The sequence below is a fragment of the Thamnophis elegans genome, chromosome 3 (assembly GCF_009769535.1).
Source record: "Thamnophis elegans isolate rThaEle1 chromosome 3, rThaEle1.pri, whole genome shotgun sequence".
NCBI lineage: Eukaryota > Metazoa > Chordata > Lepidosauria > Squamata > Colubridae > Thamnophis > Thamnophis elegans.
In genome coordinates this window covers 69,225,081-69,239,731 of record NC_045543.1, presented here as the reverse complement: position 1 = coordinate 69,239,731, position 14,651 = coordinate 69,225,081, and the positions used below count along the sequence as shown (strand labels likewise).

General features: G+C 35.4%; 1 protein-coding gene across 1 annotated transcript in view; it reads right to left on the bottom strand.

Annotated features, from left to right (window-relative positions):
• BNC2 (basonuclin 2) overlaps positions 1 to 14,651 on the bottom strand; it is a 285,256-nt gene that overhangs the window by 191,729 nt on the left and 78,876 nt on the right. The window contains 1 exon segment of the mRNA XM_032213999.1: positions 3,929 to 3,940. Coding sequence (XP_032069890.1) covers positions 3,929 to 3,940 — 12 coding nt within the window.

Here is a 14,651-nt window from a genome sequence, read left to right as displayed (position 1 = left end):
CACACACACACGGTTGGTAAAATGAGGATCCCGGTTGTTGGGGGCAATATGCTAACTCTGTAAATTGCTTAGAGAGGGCTGTAAAACACTGTGAAGTAGTATATAGGTCTAAGTGCTATTGCTATCCTATCCTATTGTTATCCTTACAATCTACAGCATGCAGCCTGATATTTATTTAAGTTTGGTTACAGTACTTCAGATATATGAGCAGCACACACGCGCATACGCAGTACAATAAAAATTGTTTTCTGCGTGTGCAGAAACCAAAAACAATATGGCACCGCCTATAGTGTTGCCAGGAGAACTGGTTCGGGGGTGTGGCAGGCCTGGGCCGCTGCCGGTTCCCGCGACCCAGGCCGCCAAGCCACTATCGGTTCGGCCAAACTGGTCAGAACCAGTAGGAACCCACCATTGTGAGAGTCCCATTATTATGCCCTTTACTTAGAGCGAGAGAGGGCAGGTCATACCATTAAATTATCAGCTCCAAAGCTATGTAGCAGTATGAATATATTTTGATTTTTCTCTAAATCAAAAAAATCAGAGTATACATTAAACAGTTCTGATAATTTAGCATATAGAGAGAGATGGTTTATCCTACTTTACAGATAAAAGTGCTGAGAATAAAAAAGTATTTCCCCCCATGTTTTATACTTCATCACCATAAGGTCTTATATCACTACATAATTCTTGACACATATTTCTTTTTCTGCTCAATCATGGGTGGCAAACCTGAGCCCAAGTCTTGAGAATGCAGCTCCAGAAGGCTTCTAAAAGTTGTAATCAAATTGATTTTTTTTTTAATATCAGAGAAGCTGGAGATTATGAAATACATCAGGTGTTAATTGGATTAGCATTTAAGTGGTTTTATTTTAATTACTTTTCCATGTAAAATAAATTAAATTTATCTTTTGCTTGTGTGTTCCTACATTTTGAAGACTGCTCTCAAAGTGGTCAAGGGCAGTTTTAGGAAGTTGACCTTCCAGTGCTAGATCACCATAGAAAATGGCAATTACCTTTAAAAATGTATAACCATAGTTTCTATAAGGAAGAACCAATGCTCAGAAAGAAACTCATCTTGTTAAAGAGATAAATTCTTATGCAGAAATTAGATCCTTAGGTCCTGGATCCATGTCATGCAGATAGCGGAGCTACAGTACTTAAAACCTATTATTCTATATCCAAATCTTTTTCGGCCTTGCCTCAATGTTTTTTAATAAAAGTTCCACTTTAGCTACACTAAAGTAACCTGCCAACGGCCCTGAAATGGGAAATCTCTTATATTGGTGCAAATTGGAATAATTATGCCAAACTTTATTCCACACAGCAGAGCTTAATTCTCCAGAGTTTCTTTGTTCTAATTCTCAAATTCTTCAGCTGTTAACAAAACACATGAGGTAGTACTAATCCTCTCTTGCTGCAAAAATGCTAATGACTTCTGCTTTTGATGTACTGGTTAACAACCTGGTAAATCTGCTTCTATTTTATTAAGTGCTAAAACCACTGTTGTTCTTCAAGAAGCATGTACTTGATAACTAAATGGCTCTAAAGATACATTCTAGACATACATGAAGAGGGACATCATGTACTGTGCGTGCAGGATGGGGAGAGTTTGTTTTAGTTTATATATTAGAGCTAACTCGTCCTTCCCTTCAAGAGCTCAACATGCACACATATTGTGCTCCTTGCTCCCACTATTTCTCACAACAATCCCAGGAGGCAGTTTGGACTGAGAGAAAATGTCTAGCCCAAAATTACAAGGGAATTTGTGTGTACACTAGACCTGGGTCTCCTACTGCGGGTCCAACTCTTTAACCACTACACCACAGTGGCTCTCCCAGATGAAAGGGATGGAATATCTGGCTCTAAACCAGAGCACAGATGCAAGGGACATTAGATAATGATTAAGTGGAAAGAAAGAATGTGGTAATGTCTGTAAGAAGAGATCATAAAGTAAACTTTAAGTTCATGAGTCACAATCCTTCCCAGATATTCATGGCCCAGATTCCCAAATCCTACTTAATCTTCTTTACTGGGGCTCCTGGCAGGACAATTGATCTGAGTTTTTTAAAAAATGCATTATAGGAATACATAATCCCCATCCACATTCTCTGTATGGTCCCTGATGAGGTCTTGCACCAGGAAATTGCTGGCAAAAAGTAGGGTTTGTTTAAATGGGCTAAGGATTTTGTATGAAGCAAAATATGTTGAATCTGATAGGACAAAGTAACAATAATATTAAATTAAGTTCATATAGAAACAGATGGCTACAAAGCAATGATGGGTTGCTATTTTTTTTACTACAGGTTTGGGCGTGCATGCGCAGAAGTATCCAAGTGGGTGGGTGGAGCCTCCCGTCACTGCTTCTACTGGTTCACCCGATCCGGGCCAAACCGGCAGCAACCTATCTCTGTTATAAAGGTGGTGGAATGCAATCCTATTTGGCTTCTAAATGGGCCTGGTAGAGAAGACAAAAGGGGAAGCCTTTAATCTTTCAAATATGTACAGATAAAGGAGAATATTTGTAGCTCAGCCCCAAGAAAAGATTATTAAAAAGCTAACTTCAAGATCATCGGTGCAAGACAAAGGGTATGATCATGATTCAAACAAAGCTCTAAGGCACTTTTCCCTCCAATTTCTCTAACCATCCCCCTTACACTGAAGAATAACTGTGCTAAACTATATAATGACAGGTTGAGAAAGCACTATTTTAGAGCCATATCTAGCGGAAAGAGATTTTAATCATTGAAAAAAAGGAAAACAATAGAATTGGAGAAATTTACAAACTAAAAGCAATTAACAAATTTATTGTCTCTTTCAAACTTTCAAACCACAGCTTATTTTATTTTGTACGATTGTCCCTTTTCCTGGAGTGATTGTTACTAACTACAGAAGGAACATGAATTGCTGGGTCCCTAATAAATCCTTTGCAATAAAGCCTTTTGATGTACTACAGATGGTATGTCTTAATGGACATCCAGGTTCCCAATGTAAATTGTAAACCTAATATCATATCTGAATACAGACTAACAGAGTTGCAAAGAATCTTGAAGGTCTTTTAGTCCAATCCCCTGCTCCGGCAAGAGACCCCATACCATTCCGGACTAATGGCTGTCCAATCTCTTCTTAAGAAGTTGTTGTAGCACCCACAACTTCTGAAGGCAAGTCTTTCCATTGATTAATTGTTCTTGTTGTTGGGAAATTTATCATAAATGATGTTTTAGGATCAACTCATATTTATAACCAGAAATAAGAACAAGTCCTATTGATAATCTTCCTATATCACCTGTACTGCCAATCATGTATTTTAGTCAACAAAAGAGAGGTTTTTCAGGATCGGGCCTATGATATTTTCAAGCAGGAAATCAGGACACTGGCAATGCATTGTGTGAAACTGAGGAGAGGCAGCAAAGCAACAGCAAGATGAAGAAGAAAAGGCATTCCAGAAGCTGGATACACCTATTCTGAAAAAGTGTTATTGCAGTTCTGGCTGTCCACAGGCTTCAGATTTTAGAGCAGTTATGCAGCTCCTGTTTCTCCTGGATATATAGCCTTAGAAAAGAATTTTCCTCCTCATACAATTTAGAACTGACACTGATGTTTATCAAGAATTCAGTGAATAAAATATAAATGTAATTCTATCCCACTAATGAATTCAAAATTAACAAACCATATACAATATTTAGAATACAACTCCAGACTCTTTAAAATGATGTCAGATGTGCAATTACAGATTAGATGTGTTCCTTTGATTTGTCTCTAGAAGAACTAGGTTGTGAGAAACAGAAATATTTTCTTTTAAAGAATTTAAAAAGAAACCTAATCTAAGTAGTTAATCGTAAACGGATAGAAAATGTCCTTAAGGATGGAAATTAGTAAACAGATAATATTAATAGCTTCAGCAGATAGGATGAATTATGTCATTTGGTACCTGGGCCTCAAGCTACTCGTATGAGTATGTTCTGTGCTAGTCATACCAATTCTGCCTACAAGCTAGTGCGTAGCCTAATCCAGCAATGGCTTTTAGAGTGAATAAGATTTTGTACAATAATAAGCAGTGTATGCCTTGATGCTTCTCATGCATTAAAGTCTAATTAAATAAAATCTAATTAATTATTATCAGATTAAAATGAGATGTCCCTTTGAACATAACATTTAAAATATTTTAGATTCCATACTTGTTCAAATAACATTGTTACTAACAGTTCAAGATGGTTATTAGCAGCTATTTTGACTAGTAAAAATGTGCCATTTTAACCAACTAAATCACTGTTTTTAAAAAAATAAATATTATTATTTTCTTCTTATTATTTCCTCAGTAAAGTAATGAAGTGATGGTTTTCTGTTGAGTTGTCATAATGTAACTAATTAATAAAGCATTCCTAAAATTTAATTTCCTGGAGGGGTAGGTAGATTCCCCACTTTAGCTAAAACATTTTTATCTTAACAGTAAGGATTACAACTTCAAAAGATCACAACATAGTTCATCTGCAAGGGACATTTTGACATCTTCAAAGAGGGGAGGGAGGGAGAGAGGAGAGGAGGGGAGCGGGAGGAGAGGAGAGGAGAAGAGAGAAGAAGAGAAGAGGAGCTATTCTTTATAAAATTTCTTAACTTGATGTCCATACCATGCTTGTTGCTTTTAGGCACAGCAGTAGTAGCAAATTCTGATTCTCCACTCTCTAAGATAGAAATCATTAAAAAAAAAAACAATCTTAGACAAACTGAAATAAAAATCAGAATGGCACTGTTTCTTTCCATTTGTCCCAAGCAATAATTTAATTTCTGAACAAATCTTACTCTTGGGTTTCAATTTCTTTGCCTTGACTATTTTAAAAGTGTCTTTTAATAACCGCTCAAAAACAATATTTTTGCGGTAGGTCAAATATTACCAAGGACCAATGTTTAGGTGCTTAATTATAGCATTATAGACATTCTCCAACCTTGCCCAAGGTTAAAAAGTGTTCAAAAGTAATACAAATGGTAGGCAGATCATATATACTATGCTCCAGTCATCTCCACAGCTGGTCCATTAAATGGAATTCTATACCCCAATGACGAGGTTTAGAAGCCGAGTAATGGCATTCTAGAAGCACCTGTGGACCATTCCTTTTTGTGGAAACTTTGGATGAAACAGTGAAGTAATAATGGCCATCCTTATTTTTCTCTTTGGGATCAATTTATGTTTTTAATTATTATGTCATCATATAGCCCTGATTTTAAATAGTGATATACTATCAAAAATAAACCAATAAGATGAGTCACAAGGTACCTTAATCCACACCTTTATGAATAGTTCAGGATCAAGGCCATATGGACATTAGTGCGAATTGATTCCAGTGGGTAAGGGAAGCATAGTTGAAAGCACACTGCAATTGCACTGTTGCACTGACCTGCAACCTGGAGCATGCTAACAGATTTCACAACACAAGGCAGAAATAACCAGGGAAAGTAAGCTATCTGGGTATTGTACAATGCAGCAGTTTATTGTTATCTGAATAGGTTTTTTTGTTACTTAAAAGGATATTCAGATGTAAGGAAACTGTGCCATTAAGATCTCAGTGTACCCAATCCAGATTAATAACCTTGTGTGAGGAACTTTCATATGAAAAAAAAAAACTCCCATTAAAAAAAATGGAACAGATGGAACAGTAAAGGAAATTTTTTTGATCGGATAGGAAAAGTACCAGTTCTCCTTATATTTCAGGGAACCTTGGAAGGTAAATTTAATTAGAGAAGTATCCTTAGAATTTTTTTTTAGTGACACTTTTTTTGTTTTAGCTTTTCTTAATAAAAGTACCATGGCTAGAAATAAAAAGACAAGCTCTAGATAAATTCATTCCTGGGGGGAAATCACAACATTTTTCTTATATGGAGAAGACGTGGACAACTGTCACAAGCTTAAATATTTTGCTACATTAAGCAAAAGATGTTCATTTCACATTCAGAAGGGACAAGTCAAACAGATGGATTTTATTTCAATACTTGGAAAGGAACTGCACGGTACCCAAGAGATATAGAATCAATTGGGGAGTTATGTGTTACATGTATGTAGCTCTGCCTTTGAATAACTCACTACACCATGTTCCCAACATTCATTGCTGGAGGCACTATTTATTCATTTGCAAATCATGGAGTAGGACTTGTCCAAAGTTTTAAGAAGACACGAATTTGATTTTGACATCTACTTCACACCAAATAACTCTCTCTGTACTGACCACTCAGTACAAGAATATCCAAAGTAAATACAAATAAATAAGTATATTGTCATTGTACTTAAATACAACGAAATCAGCAGCAAACTGCCTAGTAATTTAGGAATGACAAGATTTTCAAGCTTGGAACTCAACTCTGAAGCGTTGACACTATTCTTGCAAGCAAAAATGCTAGTAGACAGTTTTTGATTAAAGAAGAGCTCTAAAGTTGTTTTGGTAAGTGGACTGTTTGCTCTTTCTAATTGTATGTAAATTGTGTCCAGATCTGTATAATTGTCTGTATATGCTTCCCATACTGCAAGGAAAGAGGAAGGAAATATGTTGTGACATTTGAAATCACACAATCTTCGAACTGTTATGTGCCCTGCATTTATTTTTAACCAGGAACTCAGGACGTTAACGCTGCCACTTTGTTTAAATAATTTAAAAATATAAAATGTTCTGCGTCTAGATGAAAGGAGGCTGCCATGGAATAAGGCTTGTGAATTCTATGTAAACCATTCTACTCTAAAAATAGTGGGTCTTTCACACAATTGTTCCATTGGGCAATGTCCAAAAGCAGACTAGGAAACTGTAGACTTCATATCTTTATAGAGAAGTAGTATCTCTTGTGAAACATCTCCCTGCCAACTTATATAAGGATATAAGGATTCTGAAAGCACATGGATATTCTTGGGACAGAGTTAGCAGTGAACAATGGAGAAAACAATTGCTTTAGTTGACAAACGATTACTGAAATACAATTCATATCCAGGCTTGTACTTTCATAGGTGCAAATGCATTCCGAATTGTAGTTTGCCTCCTATTTTTTACTTTTGCCTTTTTTTCTGTCAATAAACGTTAAAATACTTTCTCATACAAAGAAACAGTAACATGCTTTATATGGATTTCATTTCTTGGGATTTTGCTCTAGGAAATGGCACAATTTGCAAAATTAATGTCCAAAGTCAAAATAAGATTAGATTTATTAAGTTTTGAAACTTAAAAATTCATATTTTAGACTCCCTGAGTTTTATAGTTTTTTCAGATATGATTCATGGACTTTCATTTTCAACATTATTACTAAAACTGGCACAAACCTGAGAAATTTTACAATTTATTGTACTGAACCAGTCAACTAAAAACCTTTTCCAAGTTATATAAAGAATAAGGCTTGGTTGTTCATTATATTCTTCATATTGAATTGATAAAGAAGATGATATATTTATAATACTGTATAAGTTTGCAACGCCATAATATAAATCATCAATCGATTTTATTCATGTAAAGTCCACTAGATTGTTATTAATAATAAACCTTAGGCATGAAAAAACTTGCATTTTAAATTATGATTCATAACTTTGTCTAAAAAAATCAAAGAGGCTAAGAAGGCAAAAAGCAGGTGACATTAGTAAAACAGAGAAATATGCAAACATAAATATACCATCAATATACCAATATATAGCATATTATTAATGGGGAAATGGCATTCTTCATGCTTCCAATTTTACTACTTCAGTTTAAGGAAATGGAGGTAATCTATACTAAAAACATGGTTCATAGTAAATTATTTATCTATCCATCCATCCATCCATCCATCCATCCATCCATCCATCCATACGAATAGGGATGTCAAACTCATGTCGTCATGTTGTTGTCACGTGACATATCAGGACTTTTTTCCCCTTCACTAAACCGGGGTGGGTGTGGCCAGCACATGACACATCTGGCCTGCGGGCCATGAGTTTGACACCCCTGCATTAGAATCTAGTGTGTTTCTGATGATATATAAATATACATGGAAATTACATGAATTGCCTGCATCCCACCTTCCTTCTTGATGTGGAGCAACTTATATTATGATCTGTCTTCTTTTTAAGAAGACTTAAAAAAAATAGCAGGAATTTTAAGAGTCTTGATCATCCAGTAGCTGCTGCTATGATGAGAGCTATTAGGAGCCAATACTACTATCTCTCCCAAAATGATTTGTGGGTTCACATTAGGAATCAGAACGATCAAATTCAGTAACAGCTTTCTTTTTTCAGAATTAATGACAAGTCACTGCTGTTTTAGGATTGGCTAACTCAGGCACCAATTTCTAAACATCAGAATTGTCTTTGCCTGCTTATTAGAATTTCTAAACTGCTTTGTTTCATATAACCCTGTACTTGCTTTAAGATAAGCCCTGTTGCTGCATCATTTTATTCTAATACTGTTTTCTTTATGATTGAGACTGTTAGATTTTTGACTTTGCTTGGCATTCTATATATCTTAACAACAAAGGGCTATTTCCCTGCCTTTGATCTGGGTTTGAGATTATAATGTTTTTGATCTAGTAAGTATAAGTTCAGATATGTTCCATGACAACATCCAAATTAATATTTGCAAGTATTTTTATTTTTTACTGTTTGTCTATGTCCATAAACTGTTATTTTCTTAACTGTACAGTAAATTTACATTTATTTTTGTAAACCAATAACTATTATTATATTAGTCTTAATATATTCTAAAATAAAAATTTGCTCATTTATTGAAATTGAGTAGGAAAGTCCTATTCTTATAATGTGATCTTCTGGGATATGGGTGATAAAGTTTTTTGATGTATGGCCAGTTAGAAGAATCTGCTGCTTACCTTGCTCCTTGTTCATAATTTTATACAATTTTATACAAAAAACTTCTAAAGGTTTAGATGGACTATTTAGTCTGTCAATAATTTTTGGAAGACTTGGATTTTATGGACATAGTTTTTTAGTTTAGAACCAAATTGCAAAGATAAGATTTATAAGACAATGCTCATCTTATAAATGAAGGTATACAACTGGAAGGAGTGATAGCTCTTAAAAAGATCTTCCTAAAAGCAGCTTGGCTGTTGGTACACTCATAATCAGTTAGAAAGAGACACAGTAGTTAATATGAAGAAACCAGGAGATTTTGAGTTCTAGTTCCATATTAGATACGTCCTCTTTCTCAGCCCGATCCATCTCACAGGGTTGTTATTGTGGGGCAAAATAGAAAAAATAGGATAAGTAAAGAGTACTATGTATGTTCACTACCACTCTGAGTTATTTATATAACAAACTAGTTATATAATATTAGTAATTATATACCTAATCAAAGAGAGAAGCAACCTAGAACTAAGGAGAAATTTCTTACAGAACAATTAATCAGTGGAACAACTTGCCTCCAAAAGTTGTTGGAACAACTTCCAACATTGGAAGTTGTTAAGAAGAGATTGGACAACCGTTTGTCTGAAATCGTATAAGGTTTCCTGGCTAAGCAAAGGGTTGGACTAGAAAACTTCCAAGGTCCTATTTTTCTGTTATATAAATGTTAATATAAAAAAGTATTAAAGGAAGATAAGAAGAGAGAAAAGTGTGAGAGAGAAAGAGACCAGATAGACCAGGGGTATCAAACTCACATTGTCATGGCATCATCACGTGACATATTGGGACTTTCCCCCCCTTTGCTAAACCGGGCGTGGGTGTGACCAGCATGTGATGCATTTCGCCCGCGGACCATGAGTTTGACAGCCCTGAGATAGACAGACAGACCAACTGACTGACGAACGAGAACTGGGATTTGAAACTCTTGCCTTTTCCAATATGTTTTCACAAGAGTGGCAGAATTACGCCATCACTTGGTCTGGCTAACTTTATTTTCCCCTACTGAGAGTAATACCCTCCCCCCACTATAGAATGAAAATATTAAGAAGGAACGGAGCATTTTTCTTTGTCTGTACAATCACTCCCCTATGGAAAAAACAACAACTACATACTATTTTCATTCTGCTGGCAAAAGCTCTATACATTATTATAGTAGCTCATATGCCATATTTTTCTTTCCCTTGCTGGATGGCTCTGAAAATACATGGGATGATGAATGGTTTATAATCCTGATGGCGACTGTGTTTTTATTAAGCAGAAAATCATAATACAGTTTTAATCAATGCATTTCAATGTTACCAAAGTTAGTAAAACACCATTTTAAAATGCAGTTTAAGATATCAGTAAAATCCTTTTTGTCTTACAAATTTTCAGATATGAAGTTTATCTGCTGCTATTTGATCTATTTTCTCCTTAAATCTATAACTCTTCTAAATAAATATATGCTTTCCCATTACTCATAATAAGGAACCAGAAACATGATAACATTTGTAACAGTGATAAAGCCATTCCACTGTACTTTGATCATAGTTAATATTTCCTGTAACTAGTATCAAGTGTTTGAAAAGCAGGTCCTTTTTGTTTGAAAAAAAGGAAATAAATTACTGAATAATAATTCATATAAAACCATTTAAGTGGTCATTTAAAATTAGAAAGACACAGTGAAATGGCAACAAAGAATTTTTGCCATTCTAAATACTCTTTCTAAATATGTCCCTAGAATTACTTAATAAGTAATTATCACATTTCAAAACCAGCTCTATAAAAATCAGTAATTATGGATATAACATATTGATAGAATCAAGTCAGTGGGCTCTATATCAGATAAAGTGTGTCACACAAAAAAACATTATTAAGGAATTTGTCAAAAAGCAAGGCAATTTTGATACAATTTTGAAGCATAGCTTCAAAAGCATAACTTTTCCAGGCAAATATTTCCTTATATTTCGAACAAATTGAAACAGACTATTAACTTTTGTTTATTTAAACTTTTCATTGTTAATTTATAAGTTTTTTTAAAAGACCATGAAAATGAAATTTGCCAAAGACGTTATGATCTACCCCATATGCGCCACTGCATGCTATTAAAAGGCAACACAAAGTTCAAGCCTTGAACACAAACATTTCCAGAAATGTGGTTGCATTTTTATGTGTGCTTTTTATTAAGAGCACCACAAATAATTACAATCCTATTGTATTCCTGACTCCAATTAGCATGCATGGGCCTGGGTTTTATTTTGCCTTGCCAATCGCTCAAAAGGAGGGAGAGCTGCCTTGTGAAAGGAATCTTGAGCCACTATGTTTTCTAAATTTCTCCAGAATGTTAGAGGCACGGTAGAGCAGAGGAGAGATTGCATTCCGTGTCACTCCATCCGGTGTTCAGCTGCTCCCCTTTGGAGGAGGTAAGAGGCTGGGGCCTATTTCTGCTTGTGTGAAACGGACATTGCCTCTCTTCTCTAGACTTTTCCTGTGGGGTTCATCTACCAGGCAGGGTGGGGAATAGATGTCTGAGCTCTACCAAGGTCGGCCTGCAAGAGCTGACAGCTTCTGTCTCTGTACAAAGAAAAGAATCAATACTTTTGGACTACGGCTGTGCCCTCAGTGTAAAACAACAAACATGCAGCGTCTGACATGTTTCTAGGTGATTTGTGGCAAAACCTCTTGTCTGATCTGTATCCAGGAGCTGCTGTGTTACTGCTCTTTGCTTTTCCTCCTCATCTCCCCCCCCCAGTTCTGTGATGTCTAATGCTTTACTCAGGTACAGAGGCGTGTATTCTACCCTACAGCTACTTGTCACTCAATAAATCACACCTACAAGCACAGTCTGAACAGAGTGATCTGGGCTTTAACAAAGGATCAGAGGGACAAAGTGCAGGCAAGATACTGTAATTATAACAAAAATAAAACATTCAGTGAGCTGTAGCAAAGACAGAGGCTCTAAGGCACTGACAGACTGTCATCAGAACCGGTCCCGGCTTTTGCGTCTGTCTGATGTTGTGAGGGTTTTTTATTATTATTATTTTATTTTGCTTCCATTATTTATGAACTTTGGTACCTTAAAGTTCTTCTTTGTGTGTCACAGAACTTTCTAAAAGTTGTACCCGATAAAATGAAGGGAACTTACACAACAGGGAACATACATGTTCGGACCACATTTAAGGGTTACATTCTTTCAAAGAATAACATTGTCACTTGGTTTCTTGGGTTATTAAAAGTAGGAAAATGAGCATCTGGCAAACAATAATACAACCTAAGGCAGATGAAGCAGAATAAATTGTGACAGATTTGATGACATGACAAATAATTTCAGGAACTGTTCAATTGAAAGTTTTACAGTTTTCCTTGAAGGAAACCAGAAAAAAAACCCAATTCCATTAGCAAATTATACTAAAAGCAAAGACATTTGTAGATATTTCCTAAGCAGCTTTCCATGTGTGTCTCTCTCTCTATATATATATTCTGAGGTTTTCGCGGGTGTTAGTATGTAGGTCTCTAGTTGTTCGGGTTTTCTCCCGCGTAGAATTGGAGATGTCTTGGCGACGTTTCGACGAAGTCTCATTCGTCATCTTCAGGCTGCTTCAGGCTACTTCAGGCTTGGTTTCCAGGAGTAGTTGGAAACCAAGCCTGAAGTAGCCTGAAGCAGCCTGAAGATGACGAACGAGACTTCGTCGAAACGTCGCCAAGACATCTCCAATTCTACGCGGGAGAAAACCCGAACAACTAGAGACCTACACACACACACACACACACACACATATGTGTGTGAAATATATATATATGAAAGTTTTAAACTAATGCTTGTGCAGGCCTTATAAAACCCAGTGTATGTTTTATATAATTAGCATCAATCTGAGTTTATTCTTTTGGTATGTATAGAAGCATCAGATCCATACTGTAGAATTCAACATCCATTTGAAAGACATATATTCTACTTGTGTTTTCATTTGTACCCATCTATGAGACGGACACATTATCAATTCAAAATATATTAATATCTAGTTTATAGTTTTTATAACAATTTTTGTGCTTTTAAAAGGAGCCACCAGGGACCGTGGGAAATATGTAAGTTCAACTACTGAGATCAATTGACAGAATAGTTTTACAACACTTGGTTGAAGTAGGAACAGTAGCTGATGATACTTCAGTTCCCCTGCATGTTTCCAAAATAACTGCATTTAAGAGCCAATATATCCCCCTGGATTTGAAGGAAGGAAAGTAAAGAAAATATAACACTGAAAAACTAATTTTTTGATTTGGAATCAATTTTAAACCATAATAGAGTTTCTAATAAATTCTTCAATTGTATTTTTATTTTGGCTGAAATCTAAACCCATTTTCTGGGAAACATCTTCATCTCAATAAGCATACTGACAATTTGAAAATAGACATCCTTAGAAATACATATATCAAAGATTTTATTTATTTACAGGCCTCCCTATCCATATGAACACAGAGCAGTGATCGGCATAATTCCACCATACAACACAATTAAAAACAATCAGTATTTTGGAATTACTGCCTATGATGGATACCCAAACACAAACAGCTATGGTTAAAACATGTGGTTAAAAGGCATCTCCAAATGCCACAACTAAGATTATAAAATACAGCCATTTTTTTTTCTTTTACTAATTGTAGATCATGTATTTGCTAAAATTCATATAAATTCAAATTGTCTAGTAATATGGAAGATTAGTTCAGCTTCTAATATCTTCTGTGAACACCTGCATTGTCCCTGCATGTATCAGGTGCTGATTTTGCCATAATGAGCAGTATATTCAGATTGGGTTTTTTTATTTGCTTTTGTTGGAAGTGTATTGCTCTCCAATATCCAATCCACAATAAATATATTTGACAATCTGTTTTTCTGTAATCTATACCTGGGAGAAGGAACAGGAAACTAACCAAGGAAACCAAAGGAAACTAACCAAGTTCTGCCATCTTCCGTCTTCTTAAGTGTCCCCACTTTGAAGAAAACTTCTTTCAATATAGAAGCTTATATTCCTGTGAGGGTTCTTCAGTAGATTTAGTTCACTGATATTTTAAAGTTCTAAATTATAGACAAATCCTTCAAAAAACAGAAATGTCATTCTGTTTTCTAGACAGAATCAGTCATTCTTTCACATGAAGAGTGAATATGAGACAACATCAGCAGCGCTTACAGTATATGATTTTGAGTACAGAGTATCTACAGAATGCCTGAACAGGGTTACCTGACTTGCAAAATTCTTGAGAACTAACACCTTCCTTATGAAATCTCTGTTGCAGAACTGAGGAGAACTATTATTCTGGGGAAAGAAGCTAGATAAAAAGCAGCTAACTTTTTGTCTACAGAGAACCAAATACACTGCATCTCATACAAGAAGAATCTCAAACACTCACACATTCTATGCCAATTCCTTCTATGACTAAACACAATTCCTATCCTCTACACATCCTCTTTGTAAATATATATTAGAGCCATATAAACCACTATTATGAAGCATACACAAGATATATGCTCCAACTTTTATCATAAACCCTTTTCAGTTAAGGAAACATGAAACAACATTACCCCCTTTCACTATAACAGATTGTGTTTCTTTTAATACTATAAGCACTGCATTGTTGTAAAGATGCTTACTTATTTTGGTCTTATGCTTACTCTGCATCCATTATTTTAGTTCTCTTGCTATTGGCAATAAAGAGCAGAGCTATATTTTCGAAATTCTTTCCCCAAGATATTAAGTAATTGGCAATGTATTAAAAATGTGCTTATCTCTTCTGTTGGTAAACCTGTTCCTTACCTATTATTTTT